The sequence below is a fragment of the Bos mutus genome, chromosome 18 (assembly GCF_027580195.1).
Source record: "Bos mutus isolate GX-2022 chromosome 18, NWIPB_WYAK_1.1, whole genome shotgun sequence".
Lineage (NCBI taxonomy): Eukaryota > Metazoa > Chordata > Mammalia > Artiodactyla > Bovidae > Bos > Bos mutus.
In genome coordinates, this window is record NC_091634.1 from 37,500,113 (window position 1) to 37,515,533 (window position 15,421).

The following is a 15,421-nucleotide window of genomic DNA, read 5'->3' on the forward strand; positions in this document are numbered from 1 at the left end:
CCTGCTTGCTCCTGTCACTCAGAAGCTCTGGCCACAGGGGCCCACACCCCTCTTTGTCACTGTGCTCAGTGTCGGGATGAGAGCGCTTCAGGCCAGCCCCGAGCCCACCTGGCTCCTTCCCCCTTTTGGTGCCTGCGGGCCCCCAAGGCTGTCTGCATTTGTGTTGCCACCTCCAGAGGCAGGTGTGGAAAATGGGGCCAGGGAATGCAGGCAGCAGGAGACTCCCTAGGAGGTGCTCCATCCTTAGGAGCCAGGCAACTTGCAAGGACTCTGTCCTCCTGGGAGGGCCCGGCTCACCGTGCCCAGGCTGCAGGAGAACTGGCCCAGGAAATCATGCTCCTCCAGCTGCATGCTTGACTTGTCCTGGTCAAACAGGGCAAACTTGAGCTTTTGCACCTCCTCAAAGTGGTAGTCAAGCACGAACTTCTTGGAGAAAGCGGGGTTGAGGTTGTTGATTGCAGTTTCTGTCCTGTCATACTAGCAAAGGAGCAGGAAACAGGGGTCAGAGTCAGGTAGCCAGCTCACCCCTTCTTTGTCGTCGTTTAGTCACTAAGTGGTGTCTTTTGTGACCCCACAGATTGTAGCCCTCCAGGCTCCTCTGTCCCTGGGATTTCCCAGGCAAGAATACAGGAGTGGGTTGCCATTTCCTTTGCCAGGGGATCTTCCCAGCCCAGGGATCAAACCTGCATTAGCCGGTAGATTCTTTACCACTGAGCCACTAAGGAAGCCCTGTTAACCGCTTCCTGGGCTACAGGAAATCATGGTGTTTATTCATGGAACACCCATCTCTGTGCCAGACACTCAGGGCAGTTATCCGCGTGGCTGAAGCAATCATTACTCCCAGCTCACATAGGAGAACACTGAAGCACAGAGAGGTTAAGTGACTTACCCAAGGTTGAACAGCTAGAGGGCACGGCCAGGATTTGAACCCAGTCCTGACTCCAGCCTTCACGCTTCTAACACACTGGCTCTGGCTCCGTGCCCAGGTTCTAGGATAAGAGTTCAGACCCTGTCCCTGCCAAGATTAAGTGACAGAGGGCGTCTCATTTCCCATCGGAAGCTCAGTTCCCACTTGTGTAAAATGAAAGGATTTGAGTGTTTGTGGCTTTGCTTCCTTTTTATTTGTGGAGAACCCTTTCTTCAAACCATGTTTTACATGAAGCTGAGAGAAGAAACAGAAGGAGGAGGGATACTTAGGGGGAGGTGAGGTCAGGGTTCCCTGTCCTCCATGGAAGCAGATGTTTGTACCTTCACGGAACCCTGGGATGTCAAAACTGGGAACTGAGCACCCCCCACCCCCCACTGAGAGTGGAAACTGAGGCCTGGGGAAGGACAGGGCCGTACACTGGGAGCCACTGGTGGGGCTGGGACAGGAACCCCGCCTCCTGGCTTCTCTGCACTGAGGCCCCAAACCACGGAGTCTGGGTGACCATCTATTTTGGGGCCTGGGCTGTGTTGATTTTTCCTCCCACCCATTCCATTTCCAAGGGCCAGAGAGCAGCAGGGATGGAAGAGGTCTTGGCCCCGGGCTATTTTTAGCCAGGGTGGTTGGCCCGGGTGGGAGAGAGATGGAGGTGGGTGCCTGGGGGAGGAAGGGGTGGGGCCGGGCGGGAGTTCCGGAAACCTGGCAGATAGGCCTCAGGCTTCTCCCAGCAGTCCTTGGCTGACCCCACATCCCAACTCTCACTTCCGGCTGCATCACCAATGTGCTGGGTGAGACAGGTCAGTCCCTCCCCTCTCTGGGCCCCATTTTCCCCTCTGTAAAATGGGTCAACAGCCCATTTCCTTGGCATCATAAGAAGGAGCCAACATCTGTGAAAACTCTTTGTAAACCACTGTATGTTCTGGGGAATGCCCACCGAGGCCTCGTTAAATAACTATGAAAATTAAGAGACATATTTTGGAAAGTTTACATGCATGCAAAATTATCTGGAAGGCTGGATACCAAACCGTTCACAACTGGTTCTCCCTGACAGGTGAGTTCCCAACCACTTTGATTTTCTGGATTGTCTCAGTTTACTACAATGCATATAGATACCTTTTGGAATAGGAAACAAAGCCATTTTTAAACCTTGAAAGCCTTAATGGTTTGCATTTCTCAGTATCCTTCCTTAAGCTACATCTTTCCCCAGTCCACAGGCTGAAGTCTTCTAGCTCAGAAATCCTTGGCTGTGGCACCATCAGCATCCTCAGCTCTGAGGCTCTCCAAGGTAGGCATAAAAAGAAAAAATCATTTCACAGATGAGGAGACAGGCTCAGAGAGGGAGAGCCACCTGCCCAAAACCACACAGCAGGGAGTAACAGAGCTGAGACTTGTCAGAAACAGGGAACTCTGTTAGGCTTTGGTCCCCCGCTGAGACGGGACCAAAGCGTAAGAGTTCCCTGTTTCTCTCTTTGCTCCTCACTGACTGTGCTCATTGAGGAATAAGTGGGGAAAGTTATTTTAAAAATGGAAGCAAGCATTTTGCAAAACTCTCTTCTAACCATCTATTATAGTAACCTAACGGAGAAGGCAATGGCACCCCACTCCAGTACTCTTGCCTGGAAAATCCCATGGACGGAGGAGCCTGGTAGGCTGCAGTCCATGAGGTCACTAAGAGTCGGACATGACTGAGTGACTTCACTTTCACTTTTCACTTTCATGCATTGGAGAAGGAAATGGCAACCCACTCCAGTGTTCTTGCCTGGAGAATCCCAGGGATGGCGGAGCCTGGTGGGCTGCCATCTATGGGGTCGCACAGAGTCAGACACGACTGAAGCGACTTAGCAGCAGCATAGTAACCTAAGGGCTTCCTTGGTGGCTCAGTGGTAAAGAACCCACCTAACAATGCAGGAGACACGGGTTCGATCCCTGGTTTGGGAGGATCCCCTGGAGAAGAAAACACAACCCACTCCAGTATTCTTGCCTGGGAAACCCCATGGACAGAGGAGCCTGGCGGGCTACAGTCCATGGGGTCGCAAAGAGTGGGACACAACTGAGCGACTAAACATCAACAGTAACTTAAAATATAACAAACACTAAATATAAAATTATGTAAACATAAATCTACAAATTATTCAGTTCTATCGCTCAGTCGTGTCCAACTCTGCAACCCCATGGACTGCAGCATGCCAGGCTTCCCTGTCCATCACCAATGAATTATAATAAACACAAATATAAATATTTTAACTAATATTATAAACATTTCAGAATAACAATTTTCCAGGTAATCCCCAGCTCCCCCTCCAAGTACTTCTAAGGGCCTGACCCCAGGGAGGCAGGGGGAGCGCTCCCCAACGACTGCGTCGCCCACCACCCAGGGCAGCCGCACACCAAGGAGCCTCACCTCCATCCACCTGCCATCCATCTCTGTGAAGAGGACACAGAAGGGGTCGGACTTGGAGGTGACATCCCGGTCCAGCAGGTTCTGGCCACTGACCGACAGCTCCACCTTGCACACGCAGTACTGGGAGCCCACGGGGGCCGCCCCCGAGGCTGGGGCACCCCCACCGGGTATGTAGGCCATCGGGGCTGGCAGCGGCGGCGGCAGCAGCGCCTCACAGTCTAGGGAGACAACGCTGAGGGTCAGAGAGGGGACAGACATCTGCTGAGGCCCTCCACACCCTGGGGAGGCACCACCAGGCCCTCAAGATGCGGAGACTGAAGTGTGCGTGTGTGGTTGGGGAGGGGAAGGGGGTGGGGATGGGGCAAAGCCTGGAGAAAGAATGCATGAAATGCATGAAAAAGGAGTCTCTGTAGGTGAGTGTTTAGTTTGTCCCTGAAGTTGTTCTCTGCTTTGGTCTGTCTTTACCCGTGAGATACACGCAGGTCCAAGTTGCTCCTGTCAGGGCAGTAACAGATCATGGTGGACACAGGCATCCCATTCATGTTGCCAGGAAAACCTGGGCTTCTCCTGAGCAACTGACACCTTGGCGCCTTGCGACACCGAGGCTCGCTCATTCACTCCAGAGTGTTTACCAAGCATCTGCTGAGTCCCAAGAACTGTGCCAGGGCTGGGCCTGGCAGTTAAGAAGATGGCCTAGCCTCAGCCCTCTCTGAGCTCCCGTTCCAGCCTGGAGGGCAGCCAGGTCTTGTGGGCTGGAGGCTCCCAGGGGGAGCCAGGGCTTTGTTCTGAGAGTGATGGAAGCCTTGGAGGGTTTTAAGCAGAGAGGTGACATGATCTGATTTGTGTTTTTAAAAGCTCACTCCAGCCCCTGTGGGGAGAAGGGGTTGTTAGACAGAGGAGAGGCAGCAGGGAGGCCAGCGAGGAGGTGGCTGTCATCCAAGCAGAAGGATGGAGTCACAGTGGCAACCTGGGGCCCAGCCCACTCCCTGAGCACTAGCTTCTCCCTGGCCCAGGTCTCAGGAGGCCTGAGTGTGGGGCTCCATACGAAATCGCCCCGGGGCGTGCCTGGCAGGCAGAGGATCTGGGCAGAGACAAAGCCAGTGCTCAGCCCCCTCCCTCCCACCGTCTGTCCCTAGAACCTCATTACAATCACACGAGCCCAGAGCATCAGGACAGCACTGCAATTTGCCTGCAGGATTTATTCATGTCGTGTAAAAATTAGTTTCCATCAGGGGCTGGAGAGTCGCGCTCCCGCTCACTGTGCAGCTGGGTAGCCGTGCCCCGTGGGGGAGGGGCAAGCAAATCCTCGACTCAGCGAGGAGAACGGGGAATGGTGATGTCCTGCATAGACATCGTGGACTTCCCTGGTGATCCAGTGGCTAAGACTTTGCGCTCCCAACGCAGGCGGCCCGGATTCGATTCCTGGTCAGGGAGCTAGATCCTGCATGCCCCAATTAAAGATCCCGTGTCCTGCAACTAAGACCCGGTGCACCTAAATAAATTTTTTTTTTTTTTAAAAAAAAGGACATCTTGCCAGGGGGCTGAGAGAATACCTGTTTATGCTTATACCTACCCATGGAGGATGGGGAGGGGAAGCATGGCAGCCACTCCCATTTTGCAGATAAGCAAATTGAGGCTCAGAAGCAGAAATCACCTGTCCAAGGTCACATAGGAACCAGCAGAGGCAGGGCGTGAGCCAAGTCTCCAGACTCCCAGGCCAAGGTATGCGTTCCGGCCAGGGCAGGGGGACTGCTGGGCATGGTGGGAATCTAGAACCCAGGTGGGGGCTGTCTGGGGTGTCAGCCAAGCCCGAGGGAACCTGAGGCTCAGAGGGCCCCAGAGCGCCCAGGGTCACTAGTTCCTCTGGGGTTGCCCTGCCCATACCCCCGTCTCTCTCATCATCACTGATGGGGTGGATTCCAGCTCCACCTCCTCTCCACCTCACAGGCTCCCTTCCTAACAGCCAAGATGCCACTTGGGCCTCCATCCCCACCCCCACTGCCAAGTCAGAGACCTCTGTTTCATTCTGGGGGGCCAGGTTCACACACTTCCTCGTGCATGTACACACGGACACACACATATACTTATGCCCCCAGACTAACAAGTGTGAAGGCAAGCACTCAAATGATCACACTGGGGCCTCTTCTTCCCGCTCTCCCCCAGATCTGAGCCACCATCACCACGCGGTTACTGCACTGTCCTCCTTCCCCTCACTGGCTCAGCCTGGCTGAGGGTGTGGCCAGGAGGGCCAGGTCCCATGGGAGGGTTGGACTGGGTGGGGCTCCTCAAAGCCCACTGCCACCCCACCTGGATCAGCTCGCAGGCCCCAGAGAGCCGGAGCGATGGGTGGGTGGGGAAGGGGCACTCCTCCCCCAGTTAGGGGCAGGTCCCCCATCCCCAACTCACCCTCTGGCTGGAAGCTTCTAGATGCCCGAAACGGGGAGCACATGGTGTCTGCAGTGGGGGCAGGCGAGGGTCAGTGTGGGTCCCTCTGTGCCAGCCGGCAGCGGGCAGGCGGGCCAGACCCTGAGGCCTGACGCAATGGAAAAAGAAACCACAGCCTAGGCTGGGCCGGGCCCCCTCCCCTCCTACTCCAGCAAGAGGGCCGGCAGGCAAGGTGTCATTAAGGGAGGGCTGGGCCTGCCATGCGCATCTGGGCAGGGCGGAAAGCTCCCTGATGCTTCGCCCCGCGCACCCCGAGCCCCGCAGGTAATTGGAGGCTTCGGGCTGGAGAGGGGGTCTGGGGAGTCCGGGCCCGCTTGTGGATGGTCCTGACTCCTGGCCCAGATGGACATAAGCCTTCTGGGGTGACCAGCGCCCCAGGGAAGGAATCGGAAGGCAGGGATACAGAAGGGATAGTATTCCTTTTTACAGAAAGCCAGGCAGAGAGCGGGCAGGGCTTGGGAATTCCCCTTCATTCATTCAGTCAACATTCCTTGAGCACCTTGGGCTACAACAATGGACAAGACTCAGGCTTAAGCTCCCACAGGGTCCACTGGCCCCAGGCTTCTAAGGCATCTTACTCTTCAAGCAGAAAAAAACAGAATTTGCGGACTCTGGTGCTGAGCCACAGGTCTAAGAACATTCCAGTTTCAGCCAGAAACCTAGGAACCCATCATCCTTGGCCTCCCTCTTTCCTTCAGCCCCTATCCTACTCCTGCAGTCAGTTCTACCTCCAAGATGTATCCAGTGTCATCCCCATCCCGCCCCTTCCACTCCCCTGGCCAATGTCAGGTCTCCCTGAGCAACCCCAGACTCTCTTTTCCACACCAGAGCCAGAGGGAGTCTCGAAACATTCAATTTGGGGGCAGGGGCTTCCCTGGTGGCTCAGTGGTAAAGAATCTGCCTGCCAATGCAGGAGACACATTTAGGTTAGATCTCTAATCCAGGAAGATCCCACATACCACGGAGCAACTAAGCCCGTGCGCCACAACTACTGAGCCTGTAATCTAGAGCCCGGGAGCTACAACTACTGAAGCCCGCTTGCCTAGAGCTTGTGCTCCGCAACAAGAGAAGCCACCACATGAGAAGCCTGAGCACTGCAACTGGAGAGTAGCTCCCCACTCTCTGCAACTAGAGAAAAGCCCGAGCAGGAACGAAGATCCAGGACAGCCAAAAATAAATACATTAACTAAAAGAAAAAAACATGCAAATCAGATGCTACCACAGCTCTCCCTGAAAATCTCCCAGGGCCTGCGCTTCCTGGTCACACAACCCAAATCCTCTCCCGACCCTCCCCTTCATGCCATGCTCGCCCTCACTCCCTGTGCCCCAGCACACTGGTCTCCTCCCGCTCTGCAAATGTGCCAACCTCGCTCCTGCCTCAGGGCCTTTGCACTTGCTCTTCCCCCTGCCAGAGATGCCTTTCTTCACACGACACATCTTGGTTGTCAGCTTAATGTCACCCCCCCAGAGGCCTTCCCTGGTCACCCAAGCGAATGTAATCTCAGCCCCACACCATTTTCTTTGCAGATCAATGTGATGTACGAGCATTTTACTATTTGTCCAACTGCCTTGTGTGCTGCCTGTCCTTCTAGAGTGTACATTCCACAAGGGAGGGATCACCACTGTTTTCCCAGCACCTAGAAGAGCACTTACACTGTGGGCAGGTGTGGGATAAACAGGTGCCAGATGAATGAGGAAGGGACTGCCCCCCCACCAGCCCCGCCACCGACAGCCCCAGAGGAATCACAACCACTGCCCCACTGCACACATCACGCAAGAGATCACAAAGCCCTTTCTGAATCCTGGGATCCTCATCACTGCTCCAAGAGGCCAGCACTAGAGGGGTTCACAGTCCCACTTCACAGAGGTAGAAACTGAGGCTCAAGAAGGGGCAGTGGTGCCAGGGAAGGGTGGTGCTGAGGCTAAGAGCTATGGCCACCCAACCATCTTTCTCCCTCTCTGCTGACCCCAGTGGCTCAGGACCCAGAAGCTGGGTTATGCACCCCACCCACTGTGGGGAAGAGACGCCAAGGTGGCCTGCAGAAACCCCAATTCAGAGATGGACAGTGACGGGAGACACAGAGGGGCAGGCTCAAGGGGCAGGCGCGGGAGAGGGATGGCAGGGGGCAGGGGAGGCAGCGGGGGGGAGGTGGAGGCAGCAGCCTCCACTGCAGAGTCTCATCTGGTGGAGACCAGGGGGCAAGTGCAACAGCGGGTGGCCTGTCAGAAATGGGGGGCCTCGTGCGCCCTCTGAACAAGCCTGCTCAACCTGACACCTGAAAAATGAAATCCTGTTTTCAGTGCCAACCACACGAAGTAACGTTCTATAGACTCTTGTCGTGGAAGTTACAAGGACAGGAGTGCGGTCCTCTGGATAGTACCGTGCCAAAGTTGAGAGCACAGACTCTGGACTCAGACTGTCGGGGTTTGAATCCTTGGGGCTTTCATTTACCTGCTGTGTGGTCTCAAGCAAGTTACTTACCCTCTCCGGTCTTTGTTCCCCTTCTATAAAAAACCGGAACAGGGACTTCCCTGGTGGTCCAGAGGTTAAGAATCTGCCTACCAATGCAGGGGCCATGGGTTCCATCCCTGTTAAGATTCCACAGGCCCAGAGCAACTAAGTGCCATGGGCCACAACTATGGAGGCTTCGCGCCTAGAGCTCCTGCCCTGCAGCAGGAGAAGCCACTGCAGTGAGAAGCAGCCCCTTCTCACCACAAGAGAACGTCTGCATCCAGCAATGAAGATCCAGTGCAGCCAAAATTAAATAAATAAATAAAATACAGAAACCTTAAAAAAAAAAACAGGAACAATAAAAACGCTTTCATCAGGTATTGATATCGAGGATTAAGCAAGGTGAAGCACTTAGAATGCCACTCTGCAGCTCCTGCTATTAGCAGTGATTCCAGATGGCTGGGGTCAGGGGGACAGATGTGTGAGGTTTATGGTGCGTATAAAGGGGACCAGGGGTTAAAACTGGTTGAGTACATGATCCTAGGCTCCCCTTTTCAGCCGTAAGTCAAAGCTCAGAGATGCCAAGGATGGTAAATGCAGGGTCAGGGAGAGAATAACAGACTCAGACCCCACACACTTCAAGGTCTATACTCCTGGGCCATGGTCCCCAGGATCCCGAGGGCATCTGAGCCTTCATTCAGGCAGCAGACCGTGCTCAATGGGGTCTGATCACTGACAGCAGAGGTTCCCACAGTGGCCTCTACTGTCATCGCTCCAACTATGGTTCCCAGATGGGCCTCCTCCCTCCCTCCTGCAGGTTCCTGGGCCCCAAACAGACCCGCTTAGTCAGAGTCCCCAGAGTGGCATTTGTGTTTTAACAAGCCCTCCTGGTGGCAGGGCTTCCCTGATGGCTCGGATGGTAAAGATTTTGCCTGCAATGCAAGAGACCTGGGTTTGATCCCTGGGTTGGGAAGATCCCCCGGAGAAGGGAATGGCAACCCACTCCAGTATTCTTGCCTGGAGAATTCCATGGACAGAGGAGCCTGGCGGGCTCCAGGTCATGGGGTCTCAAAGAGTCAGACACAACTGAGCGACTGATACTTTCACGTTCCTGGTGACACTAGCAGTGGGTTCAGGACACACAGATCCCAGAGGGGTGGGTAGGTGGGGTATCTTGTTAAAATGCAGTTGCCAGTGCCCACAGGTCTGGGGAGGGAGCTGAGAGTCTGCATTTCCAACAAGCTCCTGGGTGCTACTGAGGCGGCCCATCTGAGACCACACTTTGAACACCAACCTGCTCCATGGCCCCCCAGTGGCTGACCACACCCGGGGATGGCTGTGGTTTAGCCTGCTCTCGGCATAATGAGGCAGTCATAATACTTGGTCCCCATAAAAGCCCTGCCAGCTTCACACGCTGAGTTCCTGCTGTGTCTCGGCAGACCTCTGAGTCTGTAGCCTCTGGTCTTAGGTGGTGACACCCCGGTAGCCGGAACCCTTGGTTGGCCAGCCACATGCCTGGTCCCCACTGGCCCTGATGGCCGTGTTTACTGAGCTTTAAGGGTGGGAATGTGCCTTGAATGCATCCAGATCTAAGTTGCCTCCTTCACCCCATTTCCCAGAGGAGAAGACCCAGGAAGAAAAATGGCAACTGTATTAGAGTTCTCCTGAGAAAACAGAACCACTAGGAGGATATCTGCATAGAGAGAGATTTCTTTTAAGGAATCAGCGCATGAATTTGTGGGGGCTGACAAGTCTGAAATCTGCAGGGTGAGATGCAAAGCTGGAAATTTGGGTTACAGTTGATATTGCATTCTTGAGTCCCAAATCTGCAGGGCAAGCCAGGCGGACTGGAAACTAGACAAGGTTTCTATGTTGCAGTCTTGGGGCTGAATTCCTTCTTCTGGGAGAAACCTTAGTCCTTTCTTTTAAGGCCTCTGATTGAATGTAGCCCACCCACGTAATGGAGGATTAACATAAATCTACCGATTTAAACGCTAATCACATCTGAAAAACACCTGCAAAAGCAACATCAGACAGTTGTTTAACTGAACAACTGGTCACCATAGCCTAGCCAAGTTGACACATAGGATTAACCATCAGAGCAACCTTCAGGTCCTAGGAGACCTACCTGGGGCAGGAAAACAAGGTGCTGAGGCTGGAGTTCTCAGCCAGGCCTTCCTTAATCACAGGAGCTAGGAGAGCCCACGCCTATCCTGTCAGCTGGCAGGGAAGACAGGTAGTGGTGTGGCCACGCAGACAGAGACACGAGGTAAAACAAGAATAATAATAACACCTGCCTGAGGCGCCGGGCCCAGTGTGTTAGAGACTTTAACTTCTATAGCTTCACAACATCCTTGAGCAAGGAGCTCTCACCACTCCCACTCTCCAGATGAGCAAACTGAGGCTTGGAAGGATTTGCATTCTAGAGCCTCTGCTAATATGACTCTGGACAAGTCATAGGCCTTTCTGAATCTTAGCTTAGTTTTCTTGTCCACCAAGCAGAAATTACAAAGTGCCTGATACACTGTAGGTGCCAGCTCAAAATGAGACCATCTTCTCCAGGACTCTCTACCATTCTCAGGACAACATCCAAACACCTTGACAGCCCCCCTCACACTGCCTCAACACATTTCTGGTTCTAGCTATGCTGTTCACAGGGTCCCAACAATACTTTTTCACATCTCCGTAATTTTGCATATGTTGTTCCACCTGCCTGGAATGCCCTTCCCTCTTCTTGAGTTAGCTCTCTCCTTCTTCAAACTCAGCTGAGCAAAACCAAACAAAATCAATGTCACTATGCTCCCACCCCCAGGATAACATCTTAAAAGTTGGTCCAGTGGTTAAGACTCCATGCTTCCACTGCAGGGAGTGCGGGTTTGATCCCTGGTCGGGGAACTAAGATCCCGCATGCCATGCAGTGCGGCCAAAATGAGTAAATAAAAAATATGCTTTAAAAGCTGGCAATACAAAGTGTTGGCAAGGATGTGGAGCAACTGGAACTCTCATGTGCTACCAACGGGAGTGTAGACTGGGACAACTACTTGGGAGAAACGTCTGGCAGTGTTTACAAAGCTAAATAAATGTATCCGTTATGACGATCCCAGCAATGCCCAGCAGAAACATGCAGTATGTTCCCCAAAAGACACACCTGAGAACTTCCAGAGCAGCACTGTTTGTAACAGCCCCAGGCCAGGAGTCCCCTGTGTGCCTATCATCAGGAAAGGGGATAAATAAACGATGAATGCGATGCGCACACAATGGGCTGAAGTGCCATGAGCCCAAGGAAGCACAGGACACCAACAACAGGAACGGGGTCTCCCGAACATGCTGAGTGGAGGAAGCCAGACACAGAGGAGCATGTCATCCTGTACGATCTCATTTTGTTGTTGTTGTTCAGTCGCCCAGTCGTGTCCGACTCTTCTCGACCCCATGGACTGCAGCATGCCAGGCCTCCCTACCCCCCACCATCTCTGGGAATTTACCCAAGTTCACGTCCATTACATCAGTGAAGTTAAACACGGACAAAACAAATCTATGTTGTTGGGAGTCGGGGTTGCAAGATAGTGGAGCATGTCATCCTGTACGATCTCATTTTGTTGTTGTTGTTCAGTCGCCCAGTCGTGTCCGACTCTTCTCGACCCCATGGACTGCAGCATGCCAGGCCTCCCTACCCCCCACCATCTCTGGGAATTTACCCAAGTTCACGCCCATTACATCAGTGAAGTTAAACACGGACAAAACAAATCTATGTTGTTGGGAGTCGGGGTTGCAAGATAGTGGGGGAGGGTGTTAGTAACTGGGAGGGGCTACCAGGGGGCTTCGGGGACAGTCATGTTTGTGTCTCAGTCTAGGGAGTGCTAACACGGATGTCTTCAGTTTGTGAACAGTCATTGAGCTGTACACCTGGGAAGTCTGCTCTATATTGTGTATTATACTTCAACAAAATGTTTAAAAAAACACAACTTGGAGACTGCTCTACAACTGCCCCCTGAGCCCCTGGCCCCAGACAGGGATGCACTTACAATTGTCACCATATTGCAACCACTGACTTAGGAAATGTCACCCTCACGTGAGCTTAAAGACGGGACCAGGTCTATTGGCGCAGAGAAGCATAGAATGGGAGCTCGACAAACCTTTGCTGAAAGTACAGAAGAGTTAGGGTGAAGGGGAGACGACTCATGGCATCTTGGAATTGCAGAGGTCCACGACTAGGGATGCAAAGAATCCAGAACCCTGGGATTCCAGAAATTAGGACTTCACTGAATCTCTGAGCTTGAAAGGCTTTAGAGTTTATCTGGTCCCACCTTCCAGCCACAGCCCCAGCATCCCCATGTCCCACAGCCCTGGTTCTCTGAAGTGTATGTGTGTGTGGGTCCAGCCTCCAGCTGCTCATACCCCCTGGGGCCCTCCCTGCCTACCCACTGCTGCACTGGCCCCCGCCAGCAGGTGTGCAGACCCCAGGGAACAGCCCAGTGCTCTCGTCAAGGTTGGGGGGGGCAGCATTTTGACACAAATCACTTCTCCACTTTAACTAAGGCTGCTGTGCCCTGAAAATGCTGCACTCCCGACAGGCAGTCAGACTATTGTAGGGATAAATATAGATACAGACAGTGTGGGGAGGATGCTGCTGCAGGGGTCAGCCCTGATGCCCTCTTCTGTCCTCTGAGGCCCCCAGCTTTGGCCAGACCACACCCAGAGGGAGATTATTCCCTGCAGCCCCCACCAAATCCATAAGCTCTAGACTTGGGGGAAGGGGCCTCCTCTAGGATCCCAGGGACCCTGGTTCCACTGAGCCTTGTTTGGAAGGGCTCGGTCCCAGGGTCTCCCAGCCTACCACCCTAGGGGTTGGCCCTGACCCCCAAGGAGCCAGGCACCGGTTTCTGCCCAATTTTTGCCCCCACCCCATGTCTCTGCTCCTTTATCTGCAAAGTGGGGCTGGCCATACCCTGGCCTCTGGCCTACTAGTAAGCACTCTAGGGGATGGGCGTAGTTGGACTCTGGGGTGTGGAAAGTACATCAGGGACCTGGGGCAGTGGGTGGGTAGGGGGGGGTCTGGCTAGGCTCAGAGTGGGGAATAAACTAATGGAGGGTGGAGGGCATGGTGACAATGATCACCAGCCAAAGTCATTCCAACCTAGCTTCACTTGAAGGGTAGCTGCCTGCAGCCACCAGGAGCTGCAAGTGGGGCAGCCTCAGGGACTGGGGTACAGCCCTGGGGCTCTAAGCCCTGGTGCCCACACCCACCCAGGGGCCCTCCATGGGGAGACAAGGAGACAAGGGCTCCCACCTCTAGATGTGAACTCCCCACAAGTCGCTTTCACTCTCTGCCTCAGTTTCCCTGCCTGTCAGACTGCAGGCTCCTCCCAGCTCTGGGGAGTCTACATACGCTCCTCTGTCTTTGCTGGGCTGCACCGGGCTTCTAGCCCAAGCTCCTGCCCAGAATCTCCAGGCTGATTGGGTCTGAAAGATCATCTGGGCTCACTCAAGTGTGTGAATGGCTTTGTGGGCTCCTACCATGGCCGGGCACCCTAGCTCTCTACAGATGGGACTCCCCACTTTTTGTTAAGAGCTTTCATCCTACCACACTGAAGAGGTGCCCAGCCACCCCTACCCTCCAGACAGTGTGGAGGGGCCTCTCCAAGCCTCTGCATCCCAGGCCACCCAGCCCCTAGTCTGCCTCAGCAAGTCCTTCTGGGCAAGGACATGGCCACCTGCTCCCCAGCTCCTAGTCCCAGCTCTCAGGAAGCCTTCATGGAGGAGATGGAAATAATAGCATAGACTGAGTGCCTGGCCCTGTCCTGAGGTTTCCACCATTCCATTTAGGCAGCCCTGCAAGCCTGGCAGATGAGCCCTATTACTACCATTCCATTTCACAGATCAGACAGCCTAGGCACAGAGAGGTCATGTTACCCACCTATCAGAAGCTGAACTGTGTCCCCTGGAAGAGGTGTTAAACCTTCACCCCTGGCACCTTAGAGTGCGACCTTATTTGGAAACGGTAGTTGCAGATGTGGAGTTAAGATGAGGACATCCTGGCACACGATGGGCCCAGATTCCCACGTGACTGATGTCCGTAGGGGAGGATAATGTGTGAGACACAGAGGGAAGGCAGTCATGAGAAGCAGGCAGAGACCAGAGTGACACTGCCACAAAGCAAGGGGTGCCTACAGCTACCAGGAGCTGGAAGAGGCAAGGAGGCACCCTCCCCTAGAACCCACAGAGGGAGCATAGCCCTGCCAACACCTTGAATTTGGACTTCCAGCCTCCAGAACTGTGAGCGAATGCATTTCTGTTGTTTGAAGCCACCCAGTTGAGGTGCTTCATTACAGGGGTCCTGGGGAACTAATACTCCACCCAAGGTCACTCAGCTAGTCGGGGGCAAAGCACAGTGTGAAGTGAGGCAGGGCCCACTGTGCTCTTGCCCAGCCCAGCACAGCCCTCGGGGAGCCCATGGGGATGGGACTTTGACTTGGGAAGATTGTTGAGACCCCAAAGGCGGGAGCAGTTGGACAGCACCATCTGCTGGGAGCCAAGCATGTGCTCTCCCATGTCATGGGGAAGGGGATAGTCAAGGTACAGCGGGCAGGCCAGATGCCCCAAGCTCCTGAGGAGACATGACAGCCACCAAAGGAGACAGAGAGGCGGGTGGTGGAGAGAACAGGCTCTTGGAATACCCTGAGCAAGTTCCCACCTCATGGCCTTTGCAGGTGCTGCTCTCTCTGCCGGGCACCCCTCCCTCCTTCATTCATTCAAAAACACCCACAGAGCACCTGCTGGGAACCAGGTAGGCTGGGAACCAGCCATGAATGTCATGCCGTCCATTAACATCTCAGCCTGAATGTCACCACCTCCTGCTCTGAAGTCTCCTTGACCCATGTCCCCTCCCCACCCCCACCCCATCACATCTCAATTACTCCCCTTGGTTTATGTTTTCTATGGCATTTTTGACCACCTAGAGTTTTCCTATCTCTTTGTCATTTGCTTGCCTTACTCTGTCCCCTCAACTCTATTTGGAGCTCTGTAGTTGTGCCTCAGCTTTGACACAGTCCCTGGCACAGAGGAGCTGGTTCAGAAAACATTTGCTGAGAAGCCTGCCCAGACAAGATGGTAGAATAGAAGGATCTGAGCTCACCTGCTGTCATGGAGACATCAAAATCACAACTAACTGCTGAACAACCATTGACAAGAAAGAAGTGGA

The 15,421-nt window shown here is 53.9% G+C and overlaps 1 protein-coding gene across 1 annotated transcript in view; it reads right to left on the minus strand.

Moving 5' to 3' along the window:
- The window catches only part of CPNE2 (copine 2), a 55,162-nt gene that overhangs the window by 28,515 nt on the left and 11,226 nt on the right, over window positions 1-15,421 (minus strand). The window contains exons 2-3 of the mRNA XM_070388389.1: window positions 3,327-3,544; window positions 298-477 (exon numbers count right to left, since the gene is read on the minus strand). Of these exons, the coding sequence (XP_070244490.1) occupies window positions 298-477; window positions 3,327-3,506 (360 nt within the window). The 5' untranslated portion in view covers window positions 3,507-3,544. The remainder of the gene's footprint in view (window positions 1-297; window positions 478-3,326; window positions 3,545-15,421) is intronic.